Source organism: Suricata suricatta, chromosome 4 (assembly GCF_006229205.1).
Source record: "Suricata suricatta isolate VVHF042 chromosome 4, meerkat_22Aug2017_6uvM2_HiC, whole genome shotgun sequence".
Classification (NCBI taxonomy): Eukaryota; Metazoa; Chordata; class Mammalia; order Carnivora; family Herpestidae; genus Suricata; species Suricata suricatta.
Window position 1 is genome coordinate 61,389,545 of NC_043703.1, and position 21,151 is coordinate 61,410,695.

The window sequence follows — 21,151 nt, forward strand, 5'->3', positions numbered from 1 at the left end:
CAGCGGAGTTAGTGGGCTTTTTCATTCTTAATTTCTCTGATTCATTCATAAAGTATTTAGAATAAGGCTACAAAACGTTCTTTACATCTTTTCCCATTTGTTTGCCTCCATTTTTCTGATGGAAAGGTGCGCAGTATTAATATTTACTTAGCCAACATTACCCAGCAAGGGGACTATGTAAGCCCACCGTGCCTAACGTTTAACAATAACATAGAGACGGCCATTTTACTGGAAACATTTTTTGACACAACTTGATTATTTTGATTAGGTCTCTACTGGGGGAAAAAAGATCTTGGGGGCAGATTGCTACTGGGTGTTTGTTGATACAGTCTTTGAATAAAGTTGGTCAGAATACATTTTCTTAAAATAGCCACCACACGACACGCAAGTTGTACTTTATTGTTCTCCTTGTCCTTCTTCCTCTGCTTTCTTTTTTTCATCTGATAGTTCCTAGAAACAAAGACAGACACCAGAATAAAAGAGCTGATACTACTATTCTCTTCAGTTGTTTTCTTTAGTTTTTTAAATGTAGTCATATTTTTCTGACTCTGTTGATTCGAATTTTGCCTAAACAACATTTTCCAAAGTATCTCTGAAAAGATGGTTTTAGATTATTTCCAGCTTTCACTTGAGCTGGCATCTGGAGGCCTTATTTTGTTTTGATGTATTAAAATGTAATACTTCATTAAAAAAATAACTAGGTAATCAGGGTTTTTTGAGCCATTTGAGCAAGATCTGGGGGAGTGGGGGCAGGGAGGCTCTGGTAGGACCCTCTCATTTTAGTGATGACTGAGCCAAGCTCCTAGATGTATTACAGGGTCACAAAGCTGGTGGAGTGAAAGCCTAGACTAGAACCTGGATGTCCTCATTTTTCATCCGGACGTTTTCCCATGACTCCAAGGATTAAGTGGGTAGAGACAACTGAGTTGTGTGCAATTTTTTCTTTGTCTCCAATCTCAATTTCAGCAATATAACCATAATAAAGATAAGAATGGTAATATCCAATGAATGCTTATTTCATGCTTATCCCCAACCACAGATCAAATAGGAGAGCAAATGAGCATAACATAAGTGGTACCAAACACTACATACAGTTCTCAGACTTTTTCAAAACTACATTTCATGAGTATCCTACATTTAGTTCTAAACACCAGAAACAATTGGTTGAACAATTTATTATAAAAAAATGACTTTCTATTAGCAGAAGAAACCTTCCAAATGTACATTACATTTATAAACTTTTAAAATTATATGGAGGTTAGGGAAGAACAGATAATATGGAAGATTCTAGAAGTCGCAACTGAGATGTCCTTTGGTAGATATAAACTCGGGGCTGCCTGCCCTATTCAGAGTGCCAGGGAAGCAGTTGGATGGGCCTTTTCCTGCAGTCAGACAAGCCCACTCCATAAAACGGGAGACGGTTCTGGAGCTCACGTACTCAGCTGTGCCAGTGCAGGCATGTGGGTTTCCACCGCCATTTTATACTGCCCTACTCACACTTCTTAAAAACGGCGTGTTCCCTTGTGTGGTTGATTTTTAGGTTCATTTTAGCCCATTGATATATCATGGAGCAAACAAAAATGTCAACAGATAAATAATTTCCATTTCCCTCAGGACTAATCTGAGAACAGTATGACAAGTTCACACAGGCTGACACAGTATTTCTTATTCTAAAGAATGTGTTTATGTTTCGATAAGAAGAAGCTGATTATTAGATGGATGGGACTTAAGTCACAGGAAAGAATTAGTCTATTTCCACAAAATGACCGGCCTTAAAAGAGTCTTGATTGGAGGCAGGCTAGTGCCGAATTTCTACATGCCGATGACCACTCCCTAGAGGACTGATGGGTGATAGTGGCCCTAGTTCTTTTCGTGAGTGGGCACTGCCAATCTACAATCAGACAACCTTCAGTTCAAAGTTTTTGTTTTGTTTTGTTTTCCTCCTGTTCTAATCAAAGCAGGGGTGGACAGAGATAATTAGCTTCTAATTACTGAAAAACATATTGTCCTGGCCTCTTCGGTTGTTAGCAGAAAACTATAATCTCTTCCTCTTGTCTGTCAATCTCCAGTGCTCAGGGCTCCCACTCTTAGGGCAATCCGGATCACATCTCTCCGTTCAAACAGCCCGGGAAGTCTATTTGGAAAATGCTCACCGCTGCCTCCGTCCAGGCCGAAGCCTCTTCCCAAGAAACAAGTAGAAGTAAATATCCCAAACGAGAGGCACCCTCAGAAGACCGGTCTCCTTCTCTGGTTGCCCCTGAGACAGACTTGTTTCCTTTGGTGGCATCAGGATGGACGGAGGCTGGAGCGGTGAGGAGAGCACAAGGTGGACAGAACTTTGATCCCTGTTCTGCCACTGGGGAAAGTCCCTCCACTTCTCAGACCTTCCTGATTCTCACCTGGAAAACTGATACCAACTTCTGCTTTGTGAGGCTGATATGAGGGCGAGACATAAAATATGCAAAGGGCCCAAACTGGCAATCTAAAACGGCAAGCAGATAGTGGGAGGCAGTGCCTGGGCCAGTGGCAGAAGGACAGTCACGGTTCCGACGAGAGCCTGTGGCTAGGGTATTTGCACGCTTCGGGAAGCCCTTCAGCCCCTTAAAAGGGGCAAGAGCATGAGGTGATTGGAAGAAGGATGTTTTTTCTGTTCTCTAAAGAGACGCTATGGTAAGTTAAGTACTTGTTTACTTCCGCCACCCATAAGAGATCAAGAATTGAACTTTGGGGCCAGGAATGGGAGTCTAAGAAGAGTCTCTGAGCCAGGAAATGGATGATAAGTGACATGACACCCAGGAGGAGGGAGTGACTTTAGGAAAGTCTATGGCAGGCGTTTATCGAGAACTCCTGTGACATTCAATGACCAAGTCATTCCAACTCATATTCAGGGGCTGGTGTCCCTGCAAAGAACACAAAGTAAAGCCCAGCTCCAGCCATCAAACCACAGAGAGCTGAGGAAACAGAGACTAGAAGCTCCCTGGGACAGGAGTCATGTTTGTAGGAAAGAAAGGGCCAGCAGGGTTAAATCACTCCCCCAAGGAAGCAGCCCAAACATGGGTTAGATGATGCCTGTCTTCCCACAGGGACCAAATCCTGGGCCAAGGCACTTCCTCAACACTGTGCTCCAGGGGGCGGTCCCCCTGTGCCCCAGCTGGCCGGGATGACCACCCAACAGGACTGAGCAGCAGGGCAGGGGCTCACTGGGGGAACCCAGGGAGAGGCTGAGGTTCACCCCATCCCGCGGCTCTGTCTTGGAGCCTCTGGATCAAACATCCCTGGCCGATCTTGTTGGACACCAAGACAATGCACAAACAAGTGCCCAAAATCGGTGTCACAGTGTGACCTGAGCGGGGCAAGTGCCTTTCAGAATCTGCGGGAAATAAACCAGAGAGACTGTTGGCTCTGTTAGCGGTTGAGTAATATTACAGGACGGGCCCTGAGTTGTTGGCAATCGGGGTGATCCTTGTCCCGCAGCCTTGTACGGAATGACCCCAAGTGGTGGCGGCGCTTTCCCCGTGCTCCCCTGAGCGGGTGGCGGCTGTGCGCAGCCGTGCCCACTTCTACCTACGACATGAGGAGCAGTTCATGCTCGAGCCCCAGAGAAGGCAGAGCGCTTTCTTAGTGAAAATGACGATTGATATTATCGAGTGAGGTGTTGCAGAAACAAGACAATGAGGAACAAAGAGTACAGTAACTACATGCTTCAGTTGTTACCAAACTTTTCAGTCATCAAAACTTGATTGGTAGAAATGAAAGCCCATGATCCTAAGCCTTTTTCATTAGGAATAAGCCTTTTACAATTAATTCTCAAACTGTTCCTCTGAAAGCAAATTTGACAGCGAGCTTTGTTCAGCAGTCTGACTAATAGCTACAGCCAACCCTGGAAACACACATGGATTTCTTTTTATTTTTAATATAATCAAGTGGATTACTAAATAACATAGAAAAGAAAAAAAATGGATACACACACACAATGGGCCAAATACAGTCAGACTGGTGAGGTGATGGGACAAGCAGCCCTGGGTCCAGTGACAGAAGACGTGGGCGTCCGTCCAGCTTCTGTCACTTACATAAGACAAGTCACTTAATTTGTCTCTAAGTTTCGGTCTCTTTATCTGTTAATGCAGGAATAGAAATAACACTGCACCCTGAGGACCTCAGTGGAGAGATGAATGACGGACCATGCAGGAATAATGCTTTGTAAAGCCCTATTCTAATGTCACAGCTCTTAGCATCCCTGTTGGCTGCTCTAAGGACAGCTCTGTCAGCGAGAGGGAGACTCAGGGTGGCTTATGTCGCCTTCTGGGGCTCTGAGGGCAGTGGTATTCCACTGACAGACAGCCCAAAGAGAAAATGCAGCTAATACGTACAAGATAACAGCAGTGGCGGTGGGTGTTAATTAGATAAATTACCAAATTGCCACCTGTGATACAAACCAGAAAATGTTCATCATCTTACTGATCTCTCATTTTCTTTGCAGGACAGATTTAAATTGTGAAAAGTACCAAGGGGCAGAGGTCTTGGACAACAGCACAAGGAATTTTGGTTTAGTTACACTCGGCAACGTTAAGGCGCCATGTTGCTGGGAGAGGTTACATTTTCCCAAGGCAAGGGAGTTTGCCAACGTGCTCCACTAGATGTTAAGGCACCGTGCTCAAATATTTCCTCCAACTTCACGTGGGAAAACTGAGACTTAGAGCAACTAGTCTGTCCAAGTGCCCACAGATCCAAATGATGCTCTTAATCATTACGTCACACTGGGCTGGACAGAGGACACTGCAGGAGGAATCTGGAAAATTGCAAAAGACACCACCTGGCAGGAGAGGACCATGCGTTGGTTCAACCACTTTGGAAAACAGTTCGGCATTCTCTTAAAATCTTAAACATTCTTATGCTCTACAATCCAGAAATTCACTCCAAGGTAGAGAAACTCTCACAATTTATACTCGTTTGTGTACCCAGGAATATCATGGAAGACTTGTTCCTAAGGCAAAACAAACAAACAATCTAGAAAACCCAAAGGTTCCTTTGACAGGGGGATGGAATAGAAATAAATGAGTTGTCACACAATACCACTGAGCAGGGGATATGAATAAGCCAGAACTCTACATAGTTGCAGAGGTGACTGTTTCACACAACACTCCATGGAGGAGGAAGGTAAGATGGCTGCCTACTGGCGGGGATGACGCTACTTCAATAAAACTCAAAGCGAGTAAAACTAACACGATGAACAGGGACACATGTGTACGTGATAGAACTTAAGGAAAAAAAAAAAAACGAAGCAACAGGTCAGGACAAAATTCAAGCAAACGGCGCCCTCGGACGGCCAGGGTGAAATGAACGCCAACAGGCAGATGCAATCGTATTGGGTACATTCTAGCAAGTTAGGTGACAAGTCCTTGGGTGACTGTGTTGTTGTGCTTTGCACTTTCGTGAATGTTAGATCGACATTTTGCATGAAGTACACATCTCATCACTAACGTTACCATGGGTAAGGTGGGCACACAGAGGCCTCCGCCTTTCACCCCCACCCCGAGGCACCTACAGCCGACATGACTACAGAGGAAAAACGTCAGGCCAAGGTGCGTGGCTCCGATTTTCCGAGTTTGCTTCTCCGGCTCCTCCAAGCTAGAAGGCTCCCTCGGGCTCTGGGTCTGGATAAACAAGCCTGCCAGCACAGCAGAGCAGATGACAGAGTTCTAGGCCACCCACACCGCAATCAAGAGCCCCGGTGGGTGGGCCAAAAATCGAAATGTCCCTGCCCCTTGGCAGCAGCACGCCACCTGTGGAGAGCAGCGGGCAGCCGCAGCGTTCTGTGCAGGAGGCCCAGCTGCCCCGGGGGCCAGCGACTGAGTGCCAGCCAGGGGGACACGGACACCAGGCGCTCCAGCTGGGGCAATTTGTGTGAGTGGATAATTGCACATAATAGAGTTAAAATATAATTGCCTCATTAAAATGGGTTACTAAATCTCATTGTGTGTAAGCGTGAAAGAGACAGAGACACGTGTGGTGAGCTGCGAGAAAACAAAATTGCATAAATGAATGTGAATTAAAGCAATGGGAGTGCCTGACCAAGCCACCTCGACGGAAGGAGACCCTGGTGTCCAATGAGCCTGCTGAAGGACTTGGGATACCCATCGCTTGTGGGCCCAACTGATGGTAGCCAGCTCCGATTCCCCACTGGGGAGCCTCCAGTTTGCAAGAGAAAGCTCGAGTCTTGGGTAGCAGAGACCTGCTCTGTCCCTCTCCCATCTCCAGGGTCCATCGTGGCCTGGCTGCCCGAGCAAGCTAGTGGGAGGGTTGGCAACCGTCGCGCCTACTTCCCCTCAGGCCAGAACTCCGAGCTGGGATTGCAGCTGTCTGCCTGTGTGACAGGTACACCCAGGGCCCCGGAGAATAGCTGCGGTGACTCCTTGCCAACCTGTGAGGGAGCCCGCACATGTGACATTTCCCCCTCCTCCCTGCAAGAGCACACAGCAGCGGGCCCTGGCTAGATTCAGCAAACACTCCTGCCATCAACATGCACGGGGAGAATGCCCCTCTGTCCTCACAGGTGGCGCGCCAAGGTTGCCAGCTACGGCCACCTCTGTTTCTAACACCCAAGTCCCCAATGGCCCATGTAAGAGTTGCCACATGGAGCCAAATCCAGCTACTCACCTCCTTCGGATTATTTTTTCAAACAGTTATTGCTAAAATGAACTCTGAGCTCTTATTACCTGAGAGCCACGAATGGTCATGGCTGACTCTGTTCTCGAGTTTCTAACACGCACTCAATCTGGCAATTAACACAACTCAGTCTGGAAGGAGCAAAGTTAAGTTTTGTCTCAGAACACTCACACATTAAAATGTCAAGGCTAATGAGTTATTTTCTTTTCAGTATTAGAAAGCAGATAAACATTAACAATCTGGTGTCAGCAAGTGTCACTAATGAAACCCAAAACCTGCTTCAGAATCCCAAGTCCAGGGGTGTTGATTGTAGCCACAGCTGAGGCAAGGAAATGGAGACAGGAAACAGCGGGAGAAGCGGGGGGGGCTGGGCACTCGGCCCCAACCTGGGCACAGGACACTGACTGGGCCCCATCATCCTAGCCAGGCTGCGTGACTCACCTCCGCTGCTACGTCGCTGACTTCAAATGCAGATTTTTACTTATATGAACAGATTTGTTTCTATGCATGATTAAATACTCTCTTGATTCGTCAGATAAGTTCAGAAGTGCAAAAAGGAGGAGGATGAGCGTTTTAATTACAAGCAATTCAGCCTGGCAAATAGAACTCTCAACCTGCCAAGTCCTGGACTTCTAAAGCTCGCCAAGATCCCCATCTGCTTCTACGGGGGATTGGGGAGGGGGTGCTGATTCAAGTTCCCACAGAAAGAATTAGAAAATCTTGGACCAAATGCTTAGCTCTCACAAATAAAGAGCCCGAGTTCTGGATAAAAGTCAAATTGTGAAGATATAGCACTGGTCTGTTTTTTGGGGTTTGGGTGGGGGGAGGGGAGTGCGATGAGACAGGGAAATGCCAGAACCAGATTGCAGCTCATCTTGATGAAATTTTGGGAGTTACACAGGCTACTCTTGTTCCCTCAGGGTTTTCTGGGTGCAGGCCAGGGGTCCCTGGGTGTCCATAATCCCTGAATGGGTCTTCCTATCCCGCCCCCAGGCCCAGGCTCCCTGAGTGCCAGGAAGCCTCAGAATGGAGCCCCTGAAATGTTACGAAACAGCAATTGGCAACCCTTTTGCTTGAAGCTGCCAAACTGGAGAAAGAGCTGTGGTGGCACAGGAAAGGTGGATGCAACGTGCCATCTGGGTGTCATGCCTCAGCTTGTAAGGTGCCCCCAGCTGTGCACCCGCCACTCAAGTGGCAGGCAGATGGCAGGCAGATGGGCAAGAAGGGTGGGCACAGGGGCAGCCTCGGCAAGAGTGCCTGGAAGCCAGCGGTGGCCGCGAGGCAGCCGCGGAGTCTAGGCCAGGCTGGCACCGCTATCAGGAAGCTTGGAGTGCCACCCTCTGGTAACTGAGCCAGGGGTTGGTTGCTGAATCCGGTAACAGAACCTTCCCTACAGGCACTTGGCATTTGAGCCTTAATGGTTTTGGCACGTGGCCTAATTGCTCGGAATATGTGCTTGGTTAGAGAGTAATTCCTTCATCACACTCAGTAAGTATCTGCACACAGCCCAGAAGCTGTGATATTTTTATTCCAGTAATTCCTTTACCGACCACCAGACTTGTATGGAAAAGTCTCAGAAGCTATTAGATATACAGCAAACTGAGTTTCACATTAAGTTTATGGTTCAGATTACAGATAGTCTGTATAAACCTCAGAACATCCACCAAGCCAGAAAACGGCCTCATTTTGTTCAAGAAACCATCTACAAAGAATATTGCTACATTCAGAGATAAAAAGGATTCACATCGTAACACCTCTAAACACTGGAAGCTGACATTCTTGCTTATGCTAACATTATCATGCGCCATGACTGGTTTTGGGATAAGGTCACTTTGGTTAATGAAATCAGCTTATCTTAGATTGATCTCTTAGAGATTCAGGTCGGATGCTGGTATCCAAAAAACAGTCAGTGCCAACAGAATCCAAGTCACCCACGCGAGGGTTTGCGAGAACAGAAGTGAACAATATGAATGGTAAGGCAACGCTCTCTGTGAATTGAGCTTAACTTACCATGGGATCAACGTGACTGGTGCTGCCAGGATGTCACATGTCCATGACTGGCTTAACTGAGAAGTCTACAGTTTGTTTTTAGAACTGTGAAGTAGGTCACAGAGAGAGGGATGGAAAAGGGGCCCAGCGGAAGGAAATCTATTGTCATCGCTGATCGTTCTCACGAAACAAATTTTATTGCCTCACTCCCTTGTTAGAAATCTTAATAGTAAAAATGCAAATAACATACTTCTAAGAAACTAATGGTTCAAAGAAAAAAAAACTTACAATAGATAAAATTGAAATGTCTAGAAATAGCCTCAAAACATGTAAGGCAAAACCTGAAAACTAAAAAAATAAGCCAATACACAATCTTAGTTAAAATTTTTAACAAGTATCTCTCAGTGGCCGATATAACATGCAGATAAAAAAATCTAAATCCAAAAGATGATTTGAACAAGATTAACAATATTTACCCCCTCAATGTGTATAGAACACCGCACCGAATAACTATAGAACACATCATCTCCAAATATAAAGGAGACAGTCTTCACTAAAATAGTATGCTAGGGGCACCGGGGTAGTTCAGTCAGTTCAGCATTGGACTCTGGCTCAGATTATGATCTCACGGTTTGTGAGTTTGAGCCCTGCATCGGGCTCTGCACTGATGATGCAGAGCCTATTTGGGATTCCCTTTCTCTCCCTCTTTCTCTGACCCTCTGGGCTCTCTCTCTCCCTCAAAATAAGTAAACTTAAAAAAATAGCATAAAACAACTATGAACAAATAAAGATTGATATACAAATATATTGGCTGGCTACAGTGGGATTAACCTGGAAATCAATAATGAATAGATGACTAGGAAATCTTCATATGTTTGGAAATACATTTTTAAATAGTCCATGCGTCAAAGAAAACCTCACAATGGAAATTAGAAAATACTTTAAAGTGAAAAACAATGAAAATGTGACAAATAAAAACATGTAGCAAATACAGACGATATTTAAGTAAACCTTTCAAAAAAGGTTTGAAAATTGATGATACTAATTTTCCTTGACTTACAATAGACTTGCCTCATTAAATCCATTGTAAGTTGAAAATGCATTTAATATACCTAACCTACCGAACACAATAGCTTAGCCTTGTTCAGAACACTTACAGTGGGCAAAATCATCTAATACAAAGCCTATTTTAGAATAAAGTGCTGAATATCTCATTCACTTTATTAACTACTGCACTGAAAGTAAAAACAGAATGGTTATATGGGTATAGTATGCTTGTAAGCATATTATTTGTTTACCCTTGTGATTGCGAGGCTCACTGGAAGACGTAGCTCCCTGCTCCTGTCCAATATCATGAGAGACGATCTTACTGCATATTACTAGCCCAGGAAAAGTTCAAAATTCAAAATTTGAAGTACAGTTCCAACTGAATGCATTGTGCTTTCGCAACACTGTAAATCAGACAATTATAAGTTGCACTGTAGTAAGTCAAAAACCATCTGTATCAGCTTCTACTTCAATAAGGTAGAAAAAGAAGAGCAAATAAAATAACAAAAAAAGCAGAGGGAAGGAAACAATAAAAATAAAGCAAAAAGTCAATGAAACATAAAGGTCATCAACCACGTCAAAACCAGACTCTCTGAAAAGACTAACGAAGTTCATAACTCTTAGCAAGACTAATCAAGAAAGAATACATAAATAATTAATACCATGTCCACAGACATTAAAAACTATAAAGGGGGGGTTGCCTGGGTGACCTAGTTGGTTAAACCTCCTACTCTTAATTTTGGCTCAGGTCATGATCTCACGATTCTGTGAGACTGAGCCCACACGGGGGTCAGGCTCTTGTGCTCATGGCACAGAGCCTGCATAGGATTCTCTCTCTCTCTCTTTGTCTCTCTCTCTCTCAAAATAAACTATTAAAAAAAATAAGAACAGTAAGAAGAACATTATGACAAATTTAGATGAAATGGACATAAATCTTGAAAAAGAGAATTCATTAAAACTGACACAAGATGAAATGAACCACATGAATAGTCTTAAATATACTTAAAATATTGAATCCAAAATTTAAACCTTCCCATAAAGACAACTCTAGATAAGTTGGCTGCTCTTGGAATTCTTCCAAGTACTTAAGGAAGAAGTAACAACAATCTTACACAAACTCTTTGAGATAAGAGTAAAAGAGATTATGTGCTAATCTCTTTTATGAGGTCAGTATAACCTTGTCACCAAAACCTGACAAAGATTAAAAGAAAGGAAAATTACAGGGCAATCTGCCATGAACATAATAAAATATAAATAAGTAAAATCAAGAGGCATAGAAAAAATTGAACTTTATAACCATTGAGTTTATTCCAGGAATGCAAAGTTATGTTGACATTTGAAATTCTCCACATTAAGCTAATAAAGGGGAAGAAAGACTTTATAGTTACCTAAAAAAAAAAACCCAAACCAAAAAAAAAAAAAAAAAAAACCCCACATTTGATAAAATTCAATACTCATTATGACTTAAAGTAATCGTAACACACCAGGGACAGAAGGGGATTTTCTTAGTTTGATAAAGCTTATCTACAAAATATCAGCCTAGTAAAAGTTTTTCTTCCTTCCTCACATTTTGGAAAAAGACAAGGGTGATCACTCTCACCACTTCCGATCAATACTGTACCTGCTGCTCTGGTTGGACACTGCACAGTGTCATAAAGCCAGAAACTCTAACCAGAAGGAATAAAACTGTCATTCATCACAGACTATGCGATTGAATTTATAAGGTTTACAAAAGCATCTACAAATAAAGTTTAGAATTAATTAGTAAATTTAACAAGGTCACTAGTCAATACACCATGGTTTGCACAAAAAGAGAAAATAATATGATCAGCATAGGATTATCTCAGGAATGCAAGAGCGGCTTATGATCAGAAAAACTATCCCTGTTGTTTACATTAACATTTAAAAAGAGAAGAGCCATATGATTATTTGATGCTCTCTGATTAATCTACTGAAAACCTACAGCAAACATAATTGCTAATGGTGAGATACTGGGAACATCACCTTTAATATCTGAATTACAAAAAATGTTCATTTTCATTGTTCTTGGTTAACACTGTGCTGGAGGTCCTAGTCAGATATTAAGATGACAAAAGAAACAAAGGGCATAAAGACTGTAAAGACAAGAAGGAATAAAGGCATTCTAAATGGGACATCCTACCAAATATCAAGGTTATGAGGTTACAATATTAAAATATTTGTTATTGGTGCAGGAATAAAACCTATGGAAAGGATGCAAAAAAGATTCACAAGTGTATCCACATATATAGAATTTGATTCCCGACAGAGAAAGCACTAGCATCATCCCACTGTTATCACGGACAAAGTAGGAAGCAATGCTAATTCTGCATCATCTCCTGATACCCGTGGTTACCAAGAGCGACACCATGGCTAACGATTTACCACTTGCAACAACAATCACAGGTCAATCGCAGGAGTGTATTTGCACATTTTTGGGCCTCTGCAAATCCGTTATGATTTATTATTGTATGATTCATTACATTAACCTGTTAATACCCAGTGGGTGAGTGATTTCTTTGTAGGATTGGGAATGAAGGCAGGGTAAATGGACATGGGGTTTTTGTTTTTGTTGTGTTTAAAGGCAGCCTTCTGGCTTCTGAATGGTTGCTTTGCTTACATCTTTGTTTAGGAAAAGGAACTAATACAGTTTTCAAGCAAGAAAAATTCCTGGTCTTCTATCAAATACATATTGCAAGTTGTCAAATACTAACCAAATCTTTGGTTTCCTTTTTAAGACTTGGCTTCCTCGGCAAGTGCATTTTTCTACCTCAGTGTACTCCCCATTACCCTTTTATATTTCATCTGAGGCCCGGCAGGCTGCTCTTGACTGAATTCTCCAAACTAGGATCACACGTACGATACCCCTAGAAAGGCTCACGGCATCTCAACACATGAGACCTAACTTTAATCCTGGCTTGAGTAAGAAAAATCGCTGTTTCTTGTCATTCTGCTTTTAGTAGGCAAAAAACTAATCTTTGTTCCAGTGGAATTTCCTATCTTGACATTTGATGGAAATAAAGAGAATATTCAAGTAAATTAATTTCCTGCGGCAAAACTATAAACTTTCAAAGTCCTAGATTGGCTGGGACTTCAACTATTTAAAATATACAATGAAAAAACACTTTGTCAAAAAATGACATATCCTCTCAAAGAATGCAAGTATTTTATATGGATATTTTCAGATCTATCAAAAATCTTCCCCAATTCACCTTAGCTTCCTAAATTTAGTGCCCTTTATTGTTACTTACAAAATGATCAGTTCTAGGAAATTTTTTAAGTGCTAGTAAAGTTTTAGTTTTTAACATTGTTAGTTGAATTTGATAAGACTTAGTAAATTATTATTATATTTCTTAGCTGATTTATAGTAACTTCATATGTGGATCTGAAAACACATAATTATATCACCTATGTCTAGAAGCACATTCTAAGGGGAAATACAACCATATTTTCAAGATAGTTGTGGTTAAGTATAATCATAGCCCCAAAGTAATCATATTGTAGATCTGTGTATTTATATTATCAAATCAGTATATTTAACTAAATAAGAAAAAAACTGATCTGCTCCAAATATTCAACATTATGGGACTCTGCATTTTACTATTTATTTTGAAATCTATATTGTGTAGATGAAAACTTGCTGCCTTACATAAGGTCACAAAGATTTACACCTATGTTTCCTCCTGAGAGTTAGTTCTTAACATGAGATCTTTGACCCATTTTGAGTTAACTTTTGTATATGGCATAAGACATGGGTCCAAATTCAATCTTTTTTTTTTTTAAAGGTTTAATGTAATCTCTACAAATCAACGCAGGGTTCAACCCCACAACCCCCGAGACCAAGCGCTCCGTGCTCCTCTGACTGAGTCAGCCAGGCACCCCCGCTTTAATCCTTTTGCACGTGGACTTCCAGTTCTGGGGCCCTGCTAAAATCAGTATTCTTTCCCCATTGATGGGTCTAGGCAGTCTTGTAAAAAAAAAAAAATCAATTGACGATGGATGTATGAGTTAACTTCTGAACTCTAAATTCTATGCCATATCACATTGTTTTGATTACTGTGAAATTGTAGTAAAGTTATAAAATTGGGAAGATTCAAGATTGCTTTGGTTATTCACGGTCCCCTGTATAAATTTTGGGATCAGCTTGTCTATTTCTGGACAAAAAAAAAAAAAAGGCAAATGACATTTTGATAGGAACTGCATTGAATCTATAGGTTAGATTAGTCTGGAAAATATTGCCATCTTAATAATGAGTCTTCATCCATGAACATGGAATGTCTTCCCATCTATTTAGACCATTTTTAGCTTTTTTTCAATAGTGTTTTGCAATCTGCTGGGATAAGTATTTCACTTCCTTGGTTAAATCTATTCCTAAGTATTTTATTCTTTGTAAAATGATGCTACTGTAAAATGGAATTGTTTTCTTAGTTTAATTTTCAGATTGTTCATCACTAGTGTACAGTAATACAACAGATTTTTGCATACAGGTCTCATCCACTGCAATGTTGCTATGCTTGTTTATTAGTTCTAATATATACATACATATATAACCAAATATAGATAATATGTCACATTTAACAGATATACATGACCATATCATCTTCAAAAAATAGTTTCACTTCTTCCTAGTACAATGTAGAATAGAAGTGGCAAGAATATACAAGCTTATCTTGTTCATGCTTTTAGGGGGTGAGAGCTTTCAGTTTTTCACTACTAATATTAGATGTGAGTTTTCATAGGTGTCCTTTATCTGACACTTGCCTGAGGAAATTCCCTTCTATTCCTAATTTATTGAGTGCTTTTTATCATGAAAAGGTGCTGGATTTTTATCAGGTTTTCCCCTGCATCTACTGAGGTAATCGTGTTTATTATTTATTCCATTTATTCTATGTTGTAGCACATTGATGGACTTTCATATGTTAAACCAACCTTGCATTCCTGGGACAAATTCACTTAGTCATAGCATATAATCTTTTAATATGTTGTTGGATTTTCTTGTTAGTATTTTGTTAAGGAAATTGCATTAATACTCATAAGGGATATTGGACTGTAGTTTTCTTGTGTGCCTTTTCTGGCTTTATTATACTAATAACAAATTACTGGCCTCACAGAACAAGTTAGGATGTGTTCCCTCTGTTCTTTTTTTTGCAAGACTTTGATAAGGATTAGTGTTAATTCTTTAAACATTTGCAAGAATTCATTAGTGATGCCATTTGGTCCTGAGCTTTTTAAAAATTGGAATTGTTTTGACTCCAGTAATCAAATTGAGTCAGATTAAGTCAGACTCCATCTCCTTGCTATAGGTCTACTCAAATTTTCTATTTCTTCTTGAGTCAATTTAGATTATATTTTTCTGTATTTGTCCATTTGATCTGTATTATCTAATTACTGACATACAATTATTTATATTCTATTATCCTTTTTGTGTTTTATCTCTATAGATCAGTAGCAATGCCCCCTTTTTCATACCTGATTTTAGTAATTTGAGTCTTCTCTCTCTCTTTTTTTTTTGTGTTTTTGGTTGACCTAGCCAAAGGTTGGTTATTTTTTTTTTTTATCTTTTCAAGAAACCAATTTATCTATTCATTTTTCTATTCTATATATATATGTGTTTATAAAATCTCTGCATGCAATGCTGAATGGTCAGCACATCCAATAACTGAAATAACATTTTTTTTCAACATGAGCAGCAGGGAACACACCTAGAAACATTTTACATCTTTCTCTAAACCCATGTAATGAATGCATTACATTTTGGTCAGCACACACATTCTCAGAAATAACACTCTTTTCAATGTGCCATGCAAAGAACAATTTCTTTTTTGAAAGAGAGAGAGGACATGAGCTGGGTAGAGGGGCAGGGAGAGAGAGAGAGGGTGGGGGGGGAGGTAAGGAGGGAGAGAGAGAGAATCCTAAGCAGGCACCACAGACAATGCAGAGCCCAATGCAGGGCTCCATCCCAGAACCCTGAGATCATGACCTAAGCTGCTCAACTGCCTGACCACCCAGGTGCCCCAAGAAACAACTTTTGAAACATCTTTCTCACAGTGTATTCAAACACATCTCGACAACACGCACTACATAATGGCTAGCACATCCATTTGCTGAAACAGCACTGTTTTTCTATTCTGTATTTTCTCTATGTCTGCCATAATCTTTATTATTCCCTTCTTGCTTTCAGTGTAGTTTACTCTTTTTTCTAGTTTTTCTTTTTTTAAGGTGTAAAGTTGGGTTAATTTATTTCTTCTTCTTTAATGTAGGCTATTTTCTTCTGAGCACTGTTTTTCTACATCACATAATATACTGCTTATACCAAACTTTCATACATCTCAGTTTCCTCAAGTTACTTTGTTCTTTTATTTCTAACCCACCAGTTATTTAAGAATATGTTGTTTAGGGGCGCTTGGGTGGCTCAGATGGTTGTGTCCAACTTTGGCTCAGGTCATGATCTCATGGTTCGTGAGTTTGAGCCCCACATTGGGCTCTGTGCTGACAGCTCAGAGCGTGGGGCCTGCTTCAGATTCTGTGTCTCCCTCTCTTTCTGCCCCTCCCCTGCTCATATTCTCACTCTCTCTCAAAAATAAGAAACATTTAAATAAAGGATATGTTATTTAATTTCCCTATTTCCATTTGTTATTGGTTCCTAATTTAGTATTGTAGTTGGAGAAGATACTTTGTATGATTTCAATCTTTTTAAATTTACTGAGACTTGAGTTGTGTCCTAACATATGGTCTGCTTTGGAGAAGGCAGAGAGCATGTGGACTTGAGGGAAATGTGTACTCTACTATCAGGTGGGGTGTTCCATAGATTTCTATTAGATCTAGCTGGTTTATAAGTGTTGCCTGAGTCCTCTATTTCCTTACTATGTGTGTGTGTGTATTTATATATATATATATAAAACACTGTGTATGCTCTTGAGAATAATTCTACAGAGAGGCCACAAGTTGCAGAAGCGAAGTGAAGGGATAATAACTCAGAGAGAAAAGTCTCTGAGAAGGTGAGGAAAAGGAATCCAGAGTATGAAGGAAGGGAAGAGCCTGTGACAGGAGGAGGGACACTGTCTCCAATGCAGGAGGACAGATGGAGAAGGTGAGTGTGGTATTTGAAGGTGGAAAATAGGGGGGCTTAATCTAAGAGCGTCTATTTTCTCTATGAATTAGGAAGGTCATTAACTAAGAATGGGGATGGAAAGTCATCTTGCAAAGAAAAGAGATGAGCTTAGCAAAGAGACAGGGTAGAACTACAAAGCAATACTGAGTGCCATTAGAAGACTGTGAGCATGAATTTAAAAAGTCAGTCAGTCCATGGTGTGATTTTTCTCAGGTAACATTTCAAGTTCAGGTGCAGAGAAAGAAACAGAAGAGAAACTTTCAATAAGAGAATGTTTCCGCCAGGCGAATACTTTTCTCTGAAGAAAAGGCTGCCATGTATTAACTAAGGGTATACTTATGCTACATCAAAAGAGTTCAAATTGCAAACTATTAAGTATACAGCAAATACAAGTGTTATGTTCATGAATTAGCACTTACAATCTTTTATTTTAACTTAGCACTCAAGAAAATACTGGTACCACATTCTGCTCACCACTCTTCCACTCGTTATCTCAATTTTTCAACTTATATTGTACTTCCTTTTCTATTCGTATATTTTCTAAAAACACAACGATGAGATATATAAAAATACTGCAATTACCAATGTTTTAGAAATAGTTTTAATATTTTGGAGATAACTATGTAAAAAGACAAATATACCTTTTTCTCTGAAAACAAAGGAATTCACTATGGTAGCAATAATTTTTTCATAGTGGAAATAAATTATATAAAATTTAAGCTCTTGATTTAGATCATACTTTATTTTTTATCTTTTATATAGCATACATACTCATTGAAGGAAAAAGACTAAAAGCTCAGATTCATACCAAAAGAGGTGATAAGTAATTGCTCTTCCTCCAAAAGAATCATATTAATAGAAACAATTATAAATGTCAGATAAATGAATAGGCCATGTTCTGTAAATACTAACATGTTATCCACTGCATATTACATAAATATCAGTTTCATCTTACTACTTTGCAAAATATTTTAACCTTGTCCATTTTTACCTTATGCCTCAGGTTTCTCGTTTATAATTTAGGGACTGACCTCTCTTTATAGATTTACCAGAAATTAGGATACTTTGCTAAAAAGAATTATTTTTGAAATCTTAACAACAAAGTCAAATCAAATCAAACACACTGAGATTTATCTTTCTGAAAAACAAGGTGATTCTGAATCTTACTGATAGGTAAAGTTCTAAATTCACGGCCCCAATCATTACCTGTGAGCAGCCACCAGGGGATAGATACACCGCTCCTCATTATTTTCCCTCCAGTGTTAGAGCAGATCATTATTTCTTTGGTTTGAACACAAGATAAAATTTGTAGTTGGCTAGATTTAGAGCCCATATTATATAACATCTATTATTAAACACTAGACTTAAAAGCAGCACAGGATGCCTACATTCCTAAAATCCTTTCAAAGTGCTGATCACCCTGAATTCAGTCTAGGGCATACACAGTGTGCAATCCACCCTGTTTAAGTTACTTCTCTCTCTCTCTTTTCCTACTTTTTGCTGAGTGTATATTTCTGCTCCTCAGTTTAAATACATCCATTCGCATTAATGACTAATAAGAAACCAAATTAATCTTTAGGTAAAGAGACATGGTGTCACATGTTCGTACTAATTCTTCAGTTTCAACAAATTTTTTATGTATGATTAATTTGGAACTAATGTTGTAAAGAAAACTCCCTCAAACCTCTCATACTTCTTTTTTCATACATTTATATGCCAGAAAACCGCAGAAGTGGGGAGCGGCTTGCAGAGAACAGGGCAGCTCTACTTAAGGGGCAGATAAGGAGCAACACGGACTCAGGTCAGCTTGAAATTACTTCCTGTTACTGGGACCAAAGAATTTATCGAGACCTACAACGTAATGATACAAAGAGAATCTCGTAACCGTCAAATTTCAAAGTGAAGATGAACAGACTAAAGAACAAGAACACCCCTTCGAGTTTTAGGGATGCAACATTTCACTAACACATTCAAATAAGCTGATCAGGAGAGAAGTGTCTGCACTTGCTGCGGCGACCGGTGGAGAATGCTCTCTGGGTCTTTGTACTCATTGACTGGATTCATCACAGCTGCATACACTTCCCCATAGGCTCTGCAGACTAATTCTGTGGACTGCTTTATGATCTGCTCTCTGGTAAAAAGCAAACAATATGTGAACACATTATTGGGAGGTGAATTACTTACTGAGAATTGTAAGAAGCTTCATATTTGAACCAATGCATTTCACTTTCATAATTATCACATACATACTGCAAAAAGAAATCACTGTACGACCACACAAGTTACTTACTTTGGTTTGGGGATAAGATACACTATTTTATATTCATTATTTGGTTACTGTTGCAGAAGGGCAGGGACTATGTTTTGTTCACAGGATTACTAAACAAGAAACAGAAACTGTGACCTATCATCAATGTACTGATTTTGCAAATGTGACTGATTAACAGATTAACCTTGAAGAAAGAGGCTTACAATTATTCATATGTATCAATTCTTCAAATCTCAGAATAACTTACAACATATTGTCCTTTCATATATACATACTGCTGTGTGTGTGTGTATATATATACACATATACATATATAGCTTCTACACTAGTAACCATTTTAGATTTCTCTTCTATTCACATTACCAGCTAAAATAACATGACACTTGGCTATAATAAAGTCACAGCATTTTCCACAAATACCATCTTGGCATAAGCACATAAAAGAATAAAAAGGTTTAAAAAATTTTTCAAATCCTTATTTATTTTTGAGAGAGAGAGGGAGAGAAACAGAGTGCGAGCGGGGGAAGGGCAGAGAGACAGGGAGGCACAGAATTCAAAGCAGGTTCCAGGCTCTGAGTTGTCAGCACAGAGCCCGACGCAGGGCTTGAACTCACAAACCTTGAGTCTATGTCTGGAGCCAAAGTTGGATGCTCAACCAACGGAGCCATCCAGGTGTCTCAAAGAATAAAGTTTTAAATGAACTGAAGCAAACGTTTTTAAAAATCTGCCTAGAGAAAATAGCATTGGGTTCATTAAATCTGCATCAGCTCTGTGTTTACATGACATTTACTTGGTACCATCCTCAGCTACTTCTATTCCTGTATCACTACATCTAGTGGTAAAAACAGGATTTTTTCTTCTGATTTTTACAACTCAATTTAAATATGTCTTTTGAGCTTTACTCCCAAACCCACTTTTCTTGCTGTTTCTTATTTCTGTTGGTGGCATAGCCATGCTTTGTCACCTCAGTTCAGACCCTGACGAACTCTTAGATGGAGGACAGAAAAAACTCCTATCTGGTCTTCCCCTTTTGAGTCTCTTCCACATTCAGTCTATGATAAGCACTGCTGTTAGGTCAGTCTTTCTCAAGCATACCTTTGATCCTCTCTCTCCCTCACCCAAGGCCTTCCTTCTAGGAGCGTCAATGGCTTCTTCTGGTTTCAGGAGTCAAAATCCCTCACCCTGCCATTTAAAATCCTTCAGAATACCTTCCATATCACAACTCTAATTCTAAGGTCTGGATCATCAGCACTCTGTTCTGATGGGGTCTCAAACTCTTGGTGGAGCGAAACAACTTGGCATTTCCCTAAAATTGCTCAAGGTTACATAGTAAAAGTGGGTAGAAGTAAGTTAAACTGAGTAAATTCTCTGAACAGAGTGCAGTAATCTTTCTGGCTCTGCTGCCTTTTCATTGGAAGAGAGGATGGTAAAAACTGGTTTGGAAGTCTACTTAACCAGATGAGTCTTCCGGATATTTTTGATCTCTTAGTGATCATTCCTATAATTAACTGAACTTAACGATAATTGCATAGTATGATGCAAAACTGTTTTCCACAGATGAAATAGATGAAAAATACTATAAACTGTCATATTATTCTATTTTATGTTTATTTACCTTTGGGAGAGAGACAGAGCCAGAGAGAGGGAGAGACAGCATAAGCGGGGGATGGTCAGAGAGGGAGACACAGAATTCGAAGCAGGCTGCAGGCTCTGAGCTGTCAGCACAGAGCCCAACACAGGGCTTGAACTCACAAACTGTGAGATTATGACCTGAGCTGAGGTCAGACACTTAATCAACTGGGTCACCCAGGTGCCCGTATAAACTGGCATTTTAAAAATTTTATTAAATAGAATACACATTTGATGCCCATTTTGCAACAGATCCAACAACGGATTTTAGATATAGTGTTTTTTGTTCTTTGCTCAAAGCAGTAAGACAGATTTTGGGGGGGGGTGTATAAAGCATCCACTCTTATACCTCATACTCTAAAATCTACATTCAGTCTGAACATAGTGTGTTATTTATAGCACATAAAGAATACAAAGAAGCA

The 21,151-nt window shown here is 40.2% G+C and overlaps 1 protein-coding gene across 3 annotated transcripts in view; it reads right to left on the bottom strand.

Annotated features, from left to right (window-relative positions):
* Positions 1-233: 233 nt before the first annotated feature.
* The window catches only part of COG6 (component of oligomeric golgi complex 6), an 87,242-nt gene continuing 66,324 nt past the window's right edge, over positions 234-21,151 (bottom strand). For 2 of the 3 annotated variants that reach the window (XM_029936834.1, XM_029936836.1), the window contains exon 19: positions 17,546-18,962. In XM_029936834.1, coding sequence (XP_029792694.1) covers positions 18,815-18,962 — 148 coding nt within the window. In that variant the 3' untranslated portion in view covers positions 17,546-18,814. Of the gene's footprint in view, positions 451-17,545; positions 18,963-21,151 lie in introns of those variants that run through there. The other variant, XM_029936835.1, reaches the window with a different exon arrangement.